At 37.6% G+C, this 14916-nt stretch overlaps 1 protein-coding gene across 14 annotated transcripts in view; it reads right to left on the bottom strand.

The window, feature by feature from the left end:
* ZNF382 (zinc finger protein 382) overlaps window positions 1–14916 on the bottom strand; it is a 52197-nt gene that overhangs the window by 11607 nt on the left and 25674 nt on the right. For 5 of the 14 annotated variants that reach the window (XM_059906264.1, XM_059906263.1, XM_059906265.1 and 2 more), the window contains exons 3-5: window positions 12583–12656; window positions 10144–10295; window positions 9776–9871 (exon numbers count right to left, since the gene is read on the bottom strand). In XM_059906264.1, the coding sequence (XP_059762247.1) occupies window positions 9776–9871; window positions 10144–10282 (235 nt within the window). In that variant the 5' untranslated portion in view covers window positions 10283–10295; window positions 12583–12656. Of the gene's footprint in view, window positions 1–9775; window positions 9872–10143; window positions 10296–12582; window positions 12657–14646; window positions 14707–14745; window positions 14814–14867; window positions 14900–14916 lie in introns of those variants that run through there. The other 9 variants (XM_059906268.1, XM_059906271.1, XM_059906273.1 and 6 more) reach the window with 9 other exon arrangements.

Here is a 14916-nt window from a genome sequence, read left to right as displayed (position 1 = left end):
CTTTCTTTGTTTTTGTTCTTAGAGGAAGAGCATTCATGCTTTCACCACTGAATGTGATGGTGGCTATGTTTTTCGAAGATATTCTTTAGGAAGTTGAGGAAATTCCCTTGGATTGCTAATAAATAGATTTATAATAAATATAAATTGAATTTAATTATTTTCCTGCATTTACCGAGATGATTGTGGTCTTCTCTTTTATCTTTCTATACTTTAAGTGGTAGCTTATATCCTTGAGTTTCGACCTCTTTTTATCTTTACATGGTGAATTATATAGCTTTTTATTTTTAATGTAATTAATTAATTTATTTATTTTGGCTGTGTTGGGTCTTCGTTGCTGCACACAGGCTTTCTCTAGTTGTGGTGAGCGGAGGCTACTCTTTGTTGCAGTGCGCGGGCTTCTCATTGAGGTGGCTTCTCTCTCTTGTTGCAGAGCAGGGGCTCTAGGAGTGCGGGCTTCAGCAGTTGCAGCACATAGGCTCAGTAGTTGTGGCACGTGGGCTCTAGAGCACAGGCTCCGTAGTTGCAGTGTGCGGGCTCTAGAGCATGGGCTCTAGAGCACAGGCTCAGTAGTTGCGGCGCACAGGCTTAGTTGCTCCGCAGCATGTGGGATCTTCCCAGACCAGGGCTCGAACCCATGTCTCCTGCATTGGCAGGCAGATTCCTAACCACTGCACCACCAGGGAAGTCCCTATAGCTGATTTTTGAATTCCAAATCAACTTTGCTTTCCTGGGATAAACTCCTTTTGGCCATGTGGTATCATCCTTTTAAAATACTGCTAAATTCAGTTATATTTTTAGATTCAGTTTTATAATATTTTATTAAGGATTTTTATATCTAGCTTCATGAAGGATGTTGCTATGTAGTTTTCTATTCTTATAGTGCCTTTGATTGTGGATAATGCTGGTCTTATAAAATGAGTTGGGAAGTGTTCTCTCCTACTCTTATTGGTTGGTATAAAATTGTCTGTATATTCCCTAATGGTCCTTTTAATGTCTGTAGGATCTGTAGTGATATAGCCTCTTTAATTTTTGATATTGGTGATATGTCTTCTATTTTTTATTAGTAATATAGCTATGGTTTATTAATTTTATTATTTTAATGTATCAGCTTTTGGCTTCACTCATATATTCTTCTTCTGTTATGTATTTCATTGATTTCTGCTTTAGTCAATTTTTTCCTCTTACTAACTTTTGAGTTTAATTTACTTTTCTTTTTCTAGTTACTTAGGGTGACAGTTTAACCCCTGTTTTAGGCCCTGATTTAAAGGGATAAAAATTTTTAATGCTGCTATAGTTGCATCCCACACATTTTGATATGTTGTCTTAATTATCATTCAGTTCAAAATACCTTCTAATTTACCTTAGGATTTCTTCCTTGTTTCATGGGTTATTTGGAAATATGATTAATTTCCAAAAATTTGGGGAATTTAGAGATACGTTTTTGATTTCTAAATTAATTCTACTGTGGTCAGAAACTATACACTATGATTTCAGTTCTTTTTAATTTATTGATACTTGTTTTATGCCCAGCATGTACAGTCTATCTTGGTGAATGTTCCATGTAAAATAGTCTATAAAGATTAACTAGGTACAACTGATTGTGTTTCAAGCCTTCCACAGCCTTATTGATTTTCTTTCTCTTTGTTCTCTCAATTACTGAGGGAAAAGTATTTATATCTTAAGCTATAATTATATTGCTTCTTTCAGGGAGCAAATTTGGTTCTGGAGAAAATGAAAAAAGAAAATCTTACATATTACTATGGCTTGTGGCCCTCCAAAGGGTAACAGAACATAGATTATGGTATTAAAATTTCATGGGGGGGCAATTAGAAAGAAAATTTCTAAAAAGACTTTTTAGGGTAGTGAAAATGATAAAAAGCTGAGAAACACTGAAGTATTTTGAAGCTGTTACAGTTGTTATGACTTCTTAATGAAGTGTCCCTCTTTATCACTGTAATATTCCATTTTCTGAAATCTACTTTGACATATGGCCGCTCCCATTTTCTTCTTAGTGTTTGCATGTGTAATAGAGTCAGATTCTATTTTGATGTCTTACTGCTGACAACTTCCTAGACCCACTCCCTTTTTTCCCGCAGTCAGAAACCTTGCATGTTCTCTCTGTTGGTGCTGGCAGGAAGTTTAAACCATGCAAGCCCTAGCCTATGTGTAGAGACCTGACCTTACCCCCCACCAAAACACAATAAACACCAAAGCCAGACACCCCTCCTTGCTCTCTCAAGCCATTTTAGGACCAGCTTGGGAATCTTCCCTGCTCTCCCTAGAAAACCTCATTATGTGAGATTTCAGTCTTGATATCTGTCCCAAATTTTGGGTGAGTGCAGGGGGGGATGATCTCATCCCCACATAGGGCAATCGCAAGACAGTATGGTACATATTTTTTCATCATTTTATGTTTTACCTACCTGTGTCTTTATATTTTAATACATAGGACATAGTTGGGTCTTTCTTTTCATTTCAGATACTGAATAGTCATCTTTAGAAGCTTCTTTTGGTTTTTATTTCGATCTTGCTATCTTGCCTCATTATGTTCATTTTCAGTTTACATCCTTGATGATACTCAAGTCATTTATAATGGCTGTTTTAACATCCTTGTCAGAGAATTCCATCACCTCTACCTTTTTTAGGTCTGTTTTTATTAATTGAGTTTTTTTCCTATTGAATGATTTTTTTCCTGTTTATGGGTCATATTTTCCTCCTTCTTCATATGTTTAATAATTTTTGATTGGATATCAGACATTATCAATTTAATGTTGTTGAGTTTAAGATATGGTTGTATTTTCATAAAGAGTATTTTTTTTTTTTTGGCATTCTGTGGCAGCCAGAGTTGCACCACTAGGACCTCCCTTCAAAAAGAACTTACCATTCATGTGCAAGAACTGTTAGCATCTTCAGGATGCTCTTCAGATTTTGAACCAAGACAGGGTCTCCCCAGGGAATCCCCACCAAAATGACTGAACACTGAGTGGGTACTAGAGGGTGGCCATTTCTGTCCATTAGGACTCCTCTGATGAACAGTCTTTGCTTCAGAGGAGTTAGGCTGGTTGAGACTTTGTCATATCTGCATAATGGTCTAAGGGTCTCCCTGCCCAATCCCCTTTCCTTCCACATATCTGTATCATGGTCTGATGGCTTTCTGTTTCTGATCTTACTTCTTCCTTTATCTTTCATAGATGTCACCTCTAAGAAATCTATTACACTCCCAACTCCATCTCAGCATCTCCTTGGAGGATCCAACAGGCACACAGCAGTTATTTTTGGATTAGTTTAATCCTCTTGATGCTTTAATTTAAGCCCTTTTATGACAAATCTTGCAGTCTTTAATCTATTGCCCCATTTATTAGGTGTGACCTTTCTAGGGTGTCTATCTAATGTCCTATGTATTAACAAGTTCTCTCCGCTCTGGCTGAAGGGAAATAAAATGATTCCTGGTGCAGCAGGCTATGAGAATTGTTTGTCTCACAACACTGTTGTAATTGTATTTTTCTTAGAACATGTCCTTGCCTGGTCTCATGGGGTTTCACCTACCCACGTGCAGACTTATCTTTAGCCAAGACTCAAGGGGAACCTTTTCAAGATTTGGGGAACTCTTTCTCTGCATAACTCCCTCTTTTGGAAAGTGTGTCCTGCAAATTCTAGTCACCTCAATTTCCTTGAATGCCAATGTTGTTCCCCTAAAGTCAGTAAAACTGCCAGGTTCTTTCTGGATTCCTCTCTCTGCACTGCAGTCTGGAAGTTGCCTTCAAATGAAAGCCTGGAATGAGGTAGGGTGCATCTCATTTATTTATCTTCTCTCAGGAATCCAGGCCTGTGCTGCCTGTTGTTCAATATCTGAAAATAGTTTTGTCCAGTTTTCTAGTTGTTTCCTGTAGAAGTATAATTCTAGACTCTGTTACTTCCTCAGGGCTGGAAGCAGAAGTTTTGAATTATAAAAATGCAGGCCCAAATGGCTTAACAATGATTTTCTTCAAACATTTAAGGTAGCAACAATGCCAATCTTACAGAAATTCCATAAGAAAGTAGATGAAAAGGAAACACCCCCAGTTTTATATGGCTGACACAATTCTGGATACAAAAACTTTTCAATGACATTACAAGAAAACTACAAACCACTATCCTTGGTAAAATCATGCATTTAGCTTACTAAAATATTAGCAAACCAATTTCATCAATCTATAAGACAGATAATGCATCTTGTCCAACCGGGGTTCATCCCAGGAGCCCAAGCTTGGTTTAAAATTCAAATTAATCAATGTAATACACACAGTAACAGATTAAAAAAGAAATATCATATGATCATCTCAACAGGTGCTGAAAAAGCATTTAACATCAACATCCATTCATAATTAAAATTGTCCGAAAACTAGGGAAAAAAGAGAACTTCCAGAATCTAACAAAGAGCACTTATGAAAAATCTACAGTTAATATTAAGCTAAAGAATGAAATATTAAATGTCTACCTTCTAAATTTAGTGAACTGCTAAGGATGCTCACTCTCACTACCTCTATTCAACATTGTATTGTAGATCCTAGTCAGTACAACAGGGTAAGAAAAAGAAATGAAAGCAATAAAGTATGCAAATGTAGAAGTGAAATATGTTATTTCAACAAGGCCTGTTTTATGTATAGAAAATCTAAAAAAAATACCAAAACAAATAAAGAACAACAGTAACAACAACAAAATTTAATACCATCAAAAGAAATATGCAAAGTCAATATCTAAAAGTCAATTGTGGAGACACATATTAAGAACAAGCTGGAAAAATAAATTTAAAAAATCTCATTATTTACAATAGCATCAAAAATTTTAAAAGCTTAAAGATAAACTTAATAAAATATGTATAAGACCTCTATACTAAAAATAATAAAACACTGCTTATGGGAATTAGAGAAGCTAACTAAAATGTTCAGATATAGTATAGTCATGGACCGGAAGACTCAATATTGCTGAGATGTTATTTCTCACCAATAAAAATCCCAGCATATTTATTTAGAGAAACCAAGATGGTACTGGCACAAAAACAGAAATATAGATCAATGGAACAGGATAGAAAGCTCAGAGATAAACCCACGCACATATGGTCACCTTATCTTTGATAAAGGAGGCAAGAATATACAGTGGAGAAAAGACAGCCTTTTCAATAAATGTTACTGGGAAAACTGGACAGCTACATGTAAAAGAATGAAATTAGAACACTCCCTAACACCATACACAAAAATAAACTCAAAATGGATTAAAGACCTAAATCTAAGGCCAGACACTATCAAACTCTTAGAGGAAAACATAGGCAGAACACTCTGTGACATAAATCACAGGAAGATCCTTTTTGACCCACCTCCTAGAGAAATGGAAATAAAAACAAAAATAAACAAATGGGACCTAATGAAACTTAAAAGCTTTTGCACAGCAAAGGAAACCATAAATAAGACAAAAAGACAACCCTCAGAATGGGAGAAAATATTTGCAAATGAAGCAACTGACAAAGGATTAATTTCCAAAATTTACAAGCAGCACATGCAGCTCAATATCAAAAAAACAAACAACCCAATCCAAAAATGGGCAGAAGACCTAAATAGACATTTCTCCAAAGAAGATATACAGATTGGCAACGAACACACGAAAGAATGCTCAGCATCATTAATTATTAGAGAAATGCAAATCAAAACTACAATGAGATATCATCTCACAGCGGTCAGAATGGTGATCATCAAAAAATCTACAGACAATAAATGCTGGAGAGGGTGTGGAGAAAAAGGAACCCTCTTGCACTGTTGGTGGGAATGTAAATTGATACAGCCACTATGGAGAACAGTATGGAGGTTCCTTAAAAAACTAAAAATAGAACTACCATACGACCCAGCAATCCCACTACTGGGCATATACCCTGAGAAAACCATAATTCAAAAAGAGTCATGGGGGCTTCCCTGGTGGCGCAGTGGTTGAGAATCCGCCTGACAATGCAGGGGACATGGGTTCGATCCCTGGTCCAGGAAGATCCCACATGCCACGGAGCAACTAAGCCCGTGTACCGCAACTACTGAGCCTGTGCTCTAGAGCCTGCGAGCCACAACTACTGAAGCCCCCACGCCTAGAGCCTGTGCTCTGCAACAAGAGAAGCCACCGCAATGAGAAGCCTACACACCGCAATGAAGAGTAGCCCCCCTGCGCCGCAACTAGAGAAAGCCCACGTGCAGCAACGAAGACCCAACACAGCCAAAAATAAATGAATAAAAAAAAAATTAAAAAAAAACAAAAAAGAGGGGCTTCCCTGGTGGCGCGGTGGTTGAGAATCTGCCTGCCAATGCAGGGGACACGGGTTCGAGCCCTGGTCTGGGAGGATCCCACATGCCGCGGAGCGGCTGGGCCCGTGAGCCACAACTGCTGAGCCTGCGCGTCTGGAGCCTGTGCTCTGCAATGGGAGAGGCCGCGACAGTGAGAGGCCCGCGCACCGCGATGAAGAGTGGCCCCCGCTCGCCGGAACTGGAGAAAGCCCTCGCACAGAAACGAAGACCCAACACACCCAAAATAAATAAATAAATTAATTAAAAAAAAAAAAAAACAAAAAAGAGTCATGTACCAAAATGTTCATTGCAGCTCTATTTACAATAGCCAGGACACGGAAGCAACCTAAGTGTCCATTGACAGATGAATGGATAAAGAAGATGTGGCACATATATACAATGGAATGTTACTCAGCCATAAAAAGGAACGAAACTGAGATATTTGTAGTGAGGTGGATGGATCTAGAGACTGTCATACAGAGTGAAGTAAGTCAGAAAGAGAAAAACAAATACCGTATGCTAACACATATACATGGAATCTAAAAAAAAAAAAAAGGTCAGAAAAACCTAGGGGCAAGATGGGAATAAAGATGCAGACCTACTAGAGAATGGACTTGAGGATACAGGGAGGGGGAAGGGTAAGCTGGGACAAAGTGAGAGAGTGGCATGGACATATATACACTACCAAACGTAAAATAGATTGCTAGTGGGAAGCAGCCACATAGCACAGGGAGATCAGCTTGGTGCTTTGTGACCACCTAGAGAGGTGGGATAGGGAGGGTGGGAGGGAGGGAGACACAAGAGGGAAGAGATATGGGGACATATGCATATGTATAACTGATTCACTTTTTTATAAAGCAGAAACTAACACACCATTGTAAAGCAATTATACTCCAATAAAAGATGTTAAAAAAATAAAATAAAATAAAGAAACCAAGAAGTTGATTCTAAAATGTATTTGAAAAAGAAAATGAAAATGACCTGGAATAGCCAAAACAATTTTTTAAAAAGAAGAAAGTTAAGAGGACTTACTCTGACATCAAGACTTATTATAAAGCTACAATAATCAAAGACCAGGTGGTATTAGTAATAGGACTTAAATTATATCAAAGGAAAGAATACTCTAGAAATAGACGGACACAAATACCGTCAAACAATTTTTGATAAGATCATCAGAGCAACTTAATTCAATTCAACAAGTGATGGGACAAATTGATATCTGTATGGAAGAAAACAGACTCTTAACACTTACCTCATACCATAAATAAAACTTAACGAGATGGATCATAGAACTAATTTAAAAGAAGCAAATTATACACAACATTTTTAGAAAAAAATACAGGAAACTATCTTTACAACCTAAGGCAAATATTTGTTTGAGAGGTCAAAGAAATAATGATAAAAGAAAAAAATGATAAACTGGACTTCAAAAACTTGTGCTTATTGAAAGACACCATTAAAATGAGTAGGCAAGCCACAGACTAGAGGAAATATATGTAATACCTATATCAAACAAAATACTTCTATCAGAAAATGTAAAGAATTCCTACTATTCAAGGAAAAAAAATATTACCCAATAAAAAATGGGTAAAACATTTGAACAGATACCTCTGAAGAAGATATAAAAAGCACTTGAAAAAGTTCTCAACATCATTAGTCATAAAAGAAATCTAAATTGAAACTGCTAAGATATGCTACCATTCTTCAGAGTAGTACTTCACAATGACCAAAATGAAAATATTGATAACATCAAATGTGAAAGAGAATGTGGAAGGCAATCAAAATTCTCATACATTGCTGGTAAAAGTTTAAAATGCTATGGTAACTTTTAAAAACTGGCAGCTTCTAAAATGTGAACTATAAACTTGCCTTATGAATGAGCAACACCATCTGATAGGTATTTACTGAGAAGAAATAAAAACGTGTGTCCACAAAAAGATTTTTACAGGAATGTTCACAGAACCTTTATTCATAATAGCCCCAGGGACTTCCCTGGCGGTCCAGTGGTTAAGACTCTGCACTTCCACGGCAGGGGGCTTGGGTTTGATCCCTGGTCAGGGAACTAAGACCCCACATGCCATGCAGTGTGGCCAAAATAATAATAATAGTAATAGTAATAGCCCCAAACTGAAACATTTCAAATGTCTATCAATAGGAGATGCATAATAAACTGGTATCTCCATTCAATTGAATACTATCCTGTTTAATTAAAATAAACTATTTATATATGCAAAAACATGTATAAATCTCTCAGACATTAAGCTGAGTGAAAGAAAGTAGATATGAAAAAGGTCCAGAATAGACAAAACTAATCTATGTTGGTAGAAATCACAGTGGTGATCGTCTTAGGGAGGGATTGACTTGGAAGAGGCCTGATGGAACTTAATGGGTTAATGGAAGTGTCCTTTATCTTGATTAGAGTGTGAGATACGTGGGTTTATACTTCTGTCAGAACTCAAAGAACTTTACCCTTAAGATCTCTATGGACGTTATACCTACAAAGCATGGAGTGGATTCTTGGTAAAGTAATAGCAGCCAATAGCTCTACAAGCATAAGGCACACAAGGAAAGGATTTACGTGGGGAGCAATATTCAAAATAAAATTTAGATTTTAGAGGTATGGAAGTCAGTCATGTATAGACACTTCAAAGATCTCAGGCCTTTAAAAACAGATCCCTCATAAGACAGCTACTATCTGAAAAAAAAAGAAGAAAAAAATAAAATAACAGTTGTTGGTAAGGATGTGGAGAAACTGGAACCCTTGTGCATTGTTGGTGAGAATGTAAAATGGTGCAGCCACTATGGAAAACAGTATAGCAGTTTCTCAAAACATTAAACATAGAATTACTATATGATCCAGCAATTCTACTTTTGGGTATATACCCAAAAGAAAGCAATGACTCAGATATATATTTATATACCCGTATTCATAGTAGCATTATTCACAGTAGCCAAAAGGTGGAAGCAACCAAAGTGTCCACTGAGAGATGAATGGATAAGCAAAATGTGGCATGGACATATAATGGAATATTATTCAGCCTTCAAAAGGAAGAAAATTTTGATACATACTACAACATGGGTAAAACTTGAAGATATTATGTTAAGTGAAATAAACCAGTCACAAAAAGGACAAATACCATATGATTCCACTTATATGAGGTACCTACCAGTAGTCATATTCATAGAGACAGAAAGTAGAATACTGGTTGCCAGGGGCTAGTGGGGGGTGGTAATGGGGAGTTATTGTTTAATGGGTACAGAGTTTTACTTCTGACAGATGAAGGGTTCTGGAGATGGATGGTTGTGATAGTGGCACAACTATGTAAAAATACTTAATGCCATGGAACTATATGCTTAAAAATTGTTAAGATGATAAATTTTATGTGTATTTTACCACAATTAAAAAAATAGATCTCTGAAAATATTCAAAGGCATCAACTACCTGAGTCCACTGGACTTTATCGATACAGACTCACCGAGGTAACGCTGACTTGGAAAAATTTTCTCTGTTGTCCATAGTTCTTTTCCTTGTTCCAACTTGTGGATCATATCAGGCTTAGTCATGTGAAATCCTGATAATAAAAAATGAGACTTGGTCTAAGCTGTTGGGCTTCAAAACTATTGAAGGAAGAGAAAGATACAGTTTCAAGACGGCAGACAAGGTACACATTAACGTCCTACCAAAGTTAATACCTTGCACTAGGCCAAGTGCGGACACAATCACGCTTTCTACTAACAGAAAGGGATTCATCACCTCTGATCTTCGAAATTCAAAGTTCCATATGTTTCAGAAATTCTTGAAAGGAGATGCATGACACTGAAAGATTCAAGGAATTTTCCTTACCTACAGAGATGAGGTGACAGTAGTTTTCCAACATGACATCCCTGTAGAGGGCCTTCTGAGCAGGATCCAGTTGCTGCCACTCCTCCTGGGTGAAGTCCACAGTCACATCCTTGAATGACACTGATCCCTGTAAGGGCATAGTCTAGTTCATCCTAAAGTAATTGAAGCTAGTGAGAACTAGGCATTGGAGACCATGTTCAGTGGTCAAACTGGTTTTCTTACTTTGTGTTTTGTACTGTAGAAAATTCTCTCTGAAAATACATTCATCAGTATTTACTTATTCTCTCATAGTAAAAATACATGAGATCATACTCTTTGCCTTGAATGTGATTGGTTGCTTGGTGCACGAAAACAAATAAAACCCTGACCTTGCTCATAAGAAGTTACAGGCTAAAAGAAGGGCATATGTGTAAATACATACACTCAATAGATATTACAGATGCAATGACAGAAATATGTACAAGGGAACATACTACAAAGTAAAGAAAATTTCATTTTGTATTCTAAGACTTCATTGAGGACATAAAAATTCTGTACTCACAATGAATATTTTTTGCAGAACTACATGTCATTGGCTTTTAAGATTCATGAGGAGAGTAAAACCAGTCAGTAAATTCAGGAAATAGCAAAAGGTACAGTATGTTAGGAAAGAGTCTTTGAGCTTAAGAAGAAAAAGGTATATGGAGGTAGGCAATAGGCATATTTATGTAATACTGGATTTTTTTTCTACAGAGCAATGGTCTTAAAAATGTACTGAGCACACTCCCAACATATTTGTATTTATTTATAAATCATCAGTTGGCATTAATAGCAATCCACAGTGTTAACGATTACTGTTCTTGAATGTAAACTATTAGTATTTTCCTCCTTTTCAGTATACTGTCTTGTACATTCCATTGTAATGCATACCCCACTTTGGGTCTGCTGCTTTATGGAGTATAAAAAAACATGAAGAAATGTTAAGTCATCACATATGTTATGTGAAAAAATTTGTACTTTAGAGGCAATACTCTTGAACACTAGAGAAGGCTTGAGGTGTGTTAGGTGGGAAAGACAATTAAGTAACCACTGTTAGAGATGTGTCCTAGATTAAAGTGGTATTAGTGGTCTGGACAGGAGACAATTGGTTGCTTCATGAGTTTCAACAGAACTGGTCATAAATTGGTTGTAGAGTGGAAAAAAGAGAGGCACAGCTCTTAGGTTATCTGCACAGCAAGTGGGTGGGTGATGAGACTAGAAAATGGAAATGGGAAGCAGGAGAAAGAATAAGCTGGACCAAAGGAGGTAATGAGGTAAACCTTGGACATGTACTTGAAATGTCTATGGAACATACAGGTAGTGATAGCTGTTGGAGGTTGGATATATGGTTCTGATACTCTGGTTAGAGGTCTAGGGTGGAGAGAGGTATCTGAGAGTCACTAGAATCAGATCAGTATAACCTCTGGAGTGAATATGATTGTGCATACAGAAAAAGAGACAGAGAGGAGAAGAGAACCAATTACCATCTGGGGAAAACCCAGATTGGTATTTCAAAGGTTGGTAGATGAAGAGGAATTTTCTGAAAGAAAGATATGGAAACAGGAGAAAGTATCACCTTTGATTCAAGAATAGAACATCTCAAGAGTGGATTAGCAAATGCATCTCCTTCTCTTGCACGCACATATAAAGATTAGAAGAAACTAAAAATATAAGAATAAATCTATAACAGCACTGAAACACTGTGGAAAGGTTTTCACTGGTGGGCCACAGTTTGTAGGAATTGCTGGCAGACATGGATAAAATAGAAAGATCAGAGAGCAATGTAAAATTTCAGTTTTCTGTACAAGATTGCAAGCAAATCTCTATCCTAAAAACCTCACAAAACAGGAAATCTAATCCAAAATAATAATGTGATCTATCAATTCTACCTCCCACTGTATTATTGCAAAACCTAGGTCAGTGGAGATGATCAAGGTTTTTGCATGTCTGCTCCCTGACTCCTCAGAAATTTAGATCTCAAATCAGTGTCTAGACAAGATAGATTCATTCAAGTAATATATTCCCATTTAAATGAAGATAATACATTTCTGTTCCAGCAGTACTTTTATGAGAGGACTGAGAAAGGAGATGATGAATGATACACCCAATCAATATGCAAACATTGGCTACAACTAGAAGGTGCATTTGGGGAAGACTTAAGTTTATCCGGTTGGAATGAGAGAAACTGGGAACAGGACTGCAACTAGGGTGAGGCAGGTAAGACACGTAGGGTACAAAAGTTAGAGCTGGACAGCCCTGAGGGTCCTTCTTAAATTTTGTACCTAGGCCACTTGCTTGCCCTACTGGAGACCAGTTTGATGGAAGCAAATCCCAATATCCAGAAAATTTAAGGATAGGGAAGCAAATGTTCATATAACCTAAAAACAAGTTACTTCAGAAAGAGAGGAAACATCATCTCACCTGAGGCATGGCTTTGATATTTGCAAGAGATGAAACTTCTCTTATGAGCTCTTCTTTTGGAAAAGGGAAGAGTCCTGAGAAGGCAGAGATGGGAAGATACAAGGAGCCATGTGAAACCATATTTGACTTAGATCACCCAGAATAATTCAGCTAAATCTACATCTATTTTCAGTTTCAGCACTTGCCCACTCTGTGTACCCGACACAAATCCAGGACAGAGATTAGTGGGGAAATGGACAAATCCTGTTGCCTTATCAATGCCAGAAGCCTAATCTTCTGGTGAGGTAGAATAGATTCTTGGGAATCTGTTGTAGCATGGAGAGAGGGAACATTGTGTGTTTCCCTCTGCAGCTCTACCTTCCATCTGCCATGGAACACAGATTTATCATATATTTCCAAATCGTTCTTCATGGATTTCCTACCAATTTACACTGTCTCCAGCAGTGCATGAGAATACCTCCCCACACCCTAATGAATGCAGTTGAAAATAACTTTAATCTCTGCCTACCAGATATATATATATATATATATTCTAATTTACACATTTCTTATTATGAGAATAAGTTTTTATTTCTTTTCTGTGGTGACACCTTATAGTACGTCTGTTTTTCTCATAGGTGTTTATTTTCTAATTGGTTGACATTATCTTCTTTTTCAATTTAATAAATTAAACCTTTATCTATTTTAAGTTGAAAGTAATTTTTCTTAGCTGTTCATGTGACTATTAAAGTGTTTATGCCTTGTGAAGATTTTTTTCCCTGTATGTTTTATTGTTTAGCAATACTATGTTCTCAGTTGATGTGAAATGCCATCTCTATCATTATTACATATCCCTATATACTTGAGAATATTTGGACTTTCTATTTAATTTCTCTACTTCATCTCTTTATTGATTCACCTGTGCATACTACTAATTAGCATAGTTAATTATTGAAAATTAACCATTATTCATTATTAATTTATTAATAGTAATTTAAGTATTAACTACTGAGCAACTCTTTTTAGTAGTACAGGTATGGAAATAGAAAAGAAATTGATCTTTCCACACTGTAGGCTTTCAGGCAGAGAGAAGAATAGTTTGCTAAATGAAGTCTGAAGTATTGACTGCTACAGTGAATATTTTAAATCTCAAAATAATATTTTAATTACTAAAATGAGACTGGTCTTATGATTAAAAGTATACCTAATACTTTTATATCATGGAATGCCTGAAGAAGCTATTGACCCTGCCATAGATTTCATCCAGAAGCAGGAAAACTTACTTATATGTCAGTGTTGAAAGTGCTAGTTATGGGTAAAAACTGTTTTTTCCTGCATGCTACCCATGGAACACTAATCATTTTAACACATTGGTTTTAGTTCATATAATACTTCTCTGTAATGAACCTTACCATCTGGGAATTATGAAATCTTACCTCTTCCTTTCCAATACTCATACCTCTATTTTATTTGCTAAATTGCTACTGAGTTACAATTTTGCAGGCAGGCTTAATGACCACTATTCAGATAATCAAATCTTACGTACCTAACTAGTGGTCATACAGAGTCTCTCAATCACAAAACCATCACAAATAGTAACAGTAGGTTACAAACACATGCAGAGTTACATTCGATCACTTACTTCAGAAAAGCACCGTCTCACAGCACCCCCATGTCATTCACAATCTCAGACAGCACATTACTAATTCCAGGCAAAGTCACAAAATCACATCACAAATCATTTCGCTTCTCCATAGTCACCTGCGGTCTCAAACACGACTCACATCTAATCCGAAGAGAGACATATGCAGAGGAGTCCCCACGCAACAACAAGACTCATCCAGCTTCACACACAGTCAGCCGCAACATCCCACAGAGCAGCACGCATCCAAAACGCAGCAGGTTGGACACAGGAGGCCGCTTCCATTTGGTACACACACACACACACACACACACACACACACACACACACACACACAGCATCCTCTGTGTGAGGCCCTGCTCCCTGCGATGGAGATTCCTCGGGGTCAAAACAGACAAGATCTCTCCTCGCAAAACTCGCTCCAGGTCACACTCGATTGTCACCTTCAGGGTCACGCCCACGGACCACGCCCGAGGCCCCGCTAGCACAGATCTGAGTGTCTGGTTACCACGGCCCGGTTCCGGTTCCCTCCTCATAATTACCAGGCCCAGTTTGGACTCCCAGTTTCCTCCCCAGACTGCCCACCAGGTCCCGCTTCCCTAGTCTGCCCTCCGGGACCGGAGCTCCCAATTCCCGCCTCCTCCTCAGAGGCCCTAGGACCTACCAACCTCACCCCCGCCAAGGCTCAGTCGTCTGCGCCTGCGCACTCCCGC

This window comes from Balaenoptera ricei, chromosome 19 (genome assembly GCF_028023285.1).
Source record: "Balaenoptera ricei isolate mBalRic1 chromosome 19, mBalRic1.hap2, whole genome shotgun sequence".
NCBI classification, from domain to species: domain Eukaryota; kingdom Metazoa; phylum Chordata; class Mammalia; order Artiodactyla; family Balaenopteridae; genus Balaenoptera; species Balaenoptera ricei.
The sequence above is the reverse complement of the archived record's forward strand: the minus strand, read 5'-3'. Positions and strand labels throughout refer to the sequence as shown.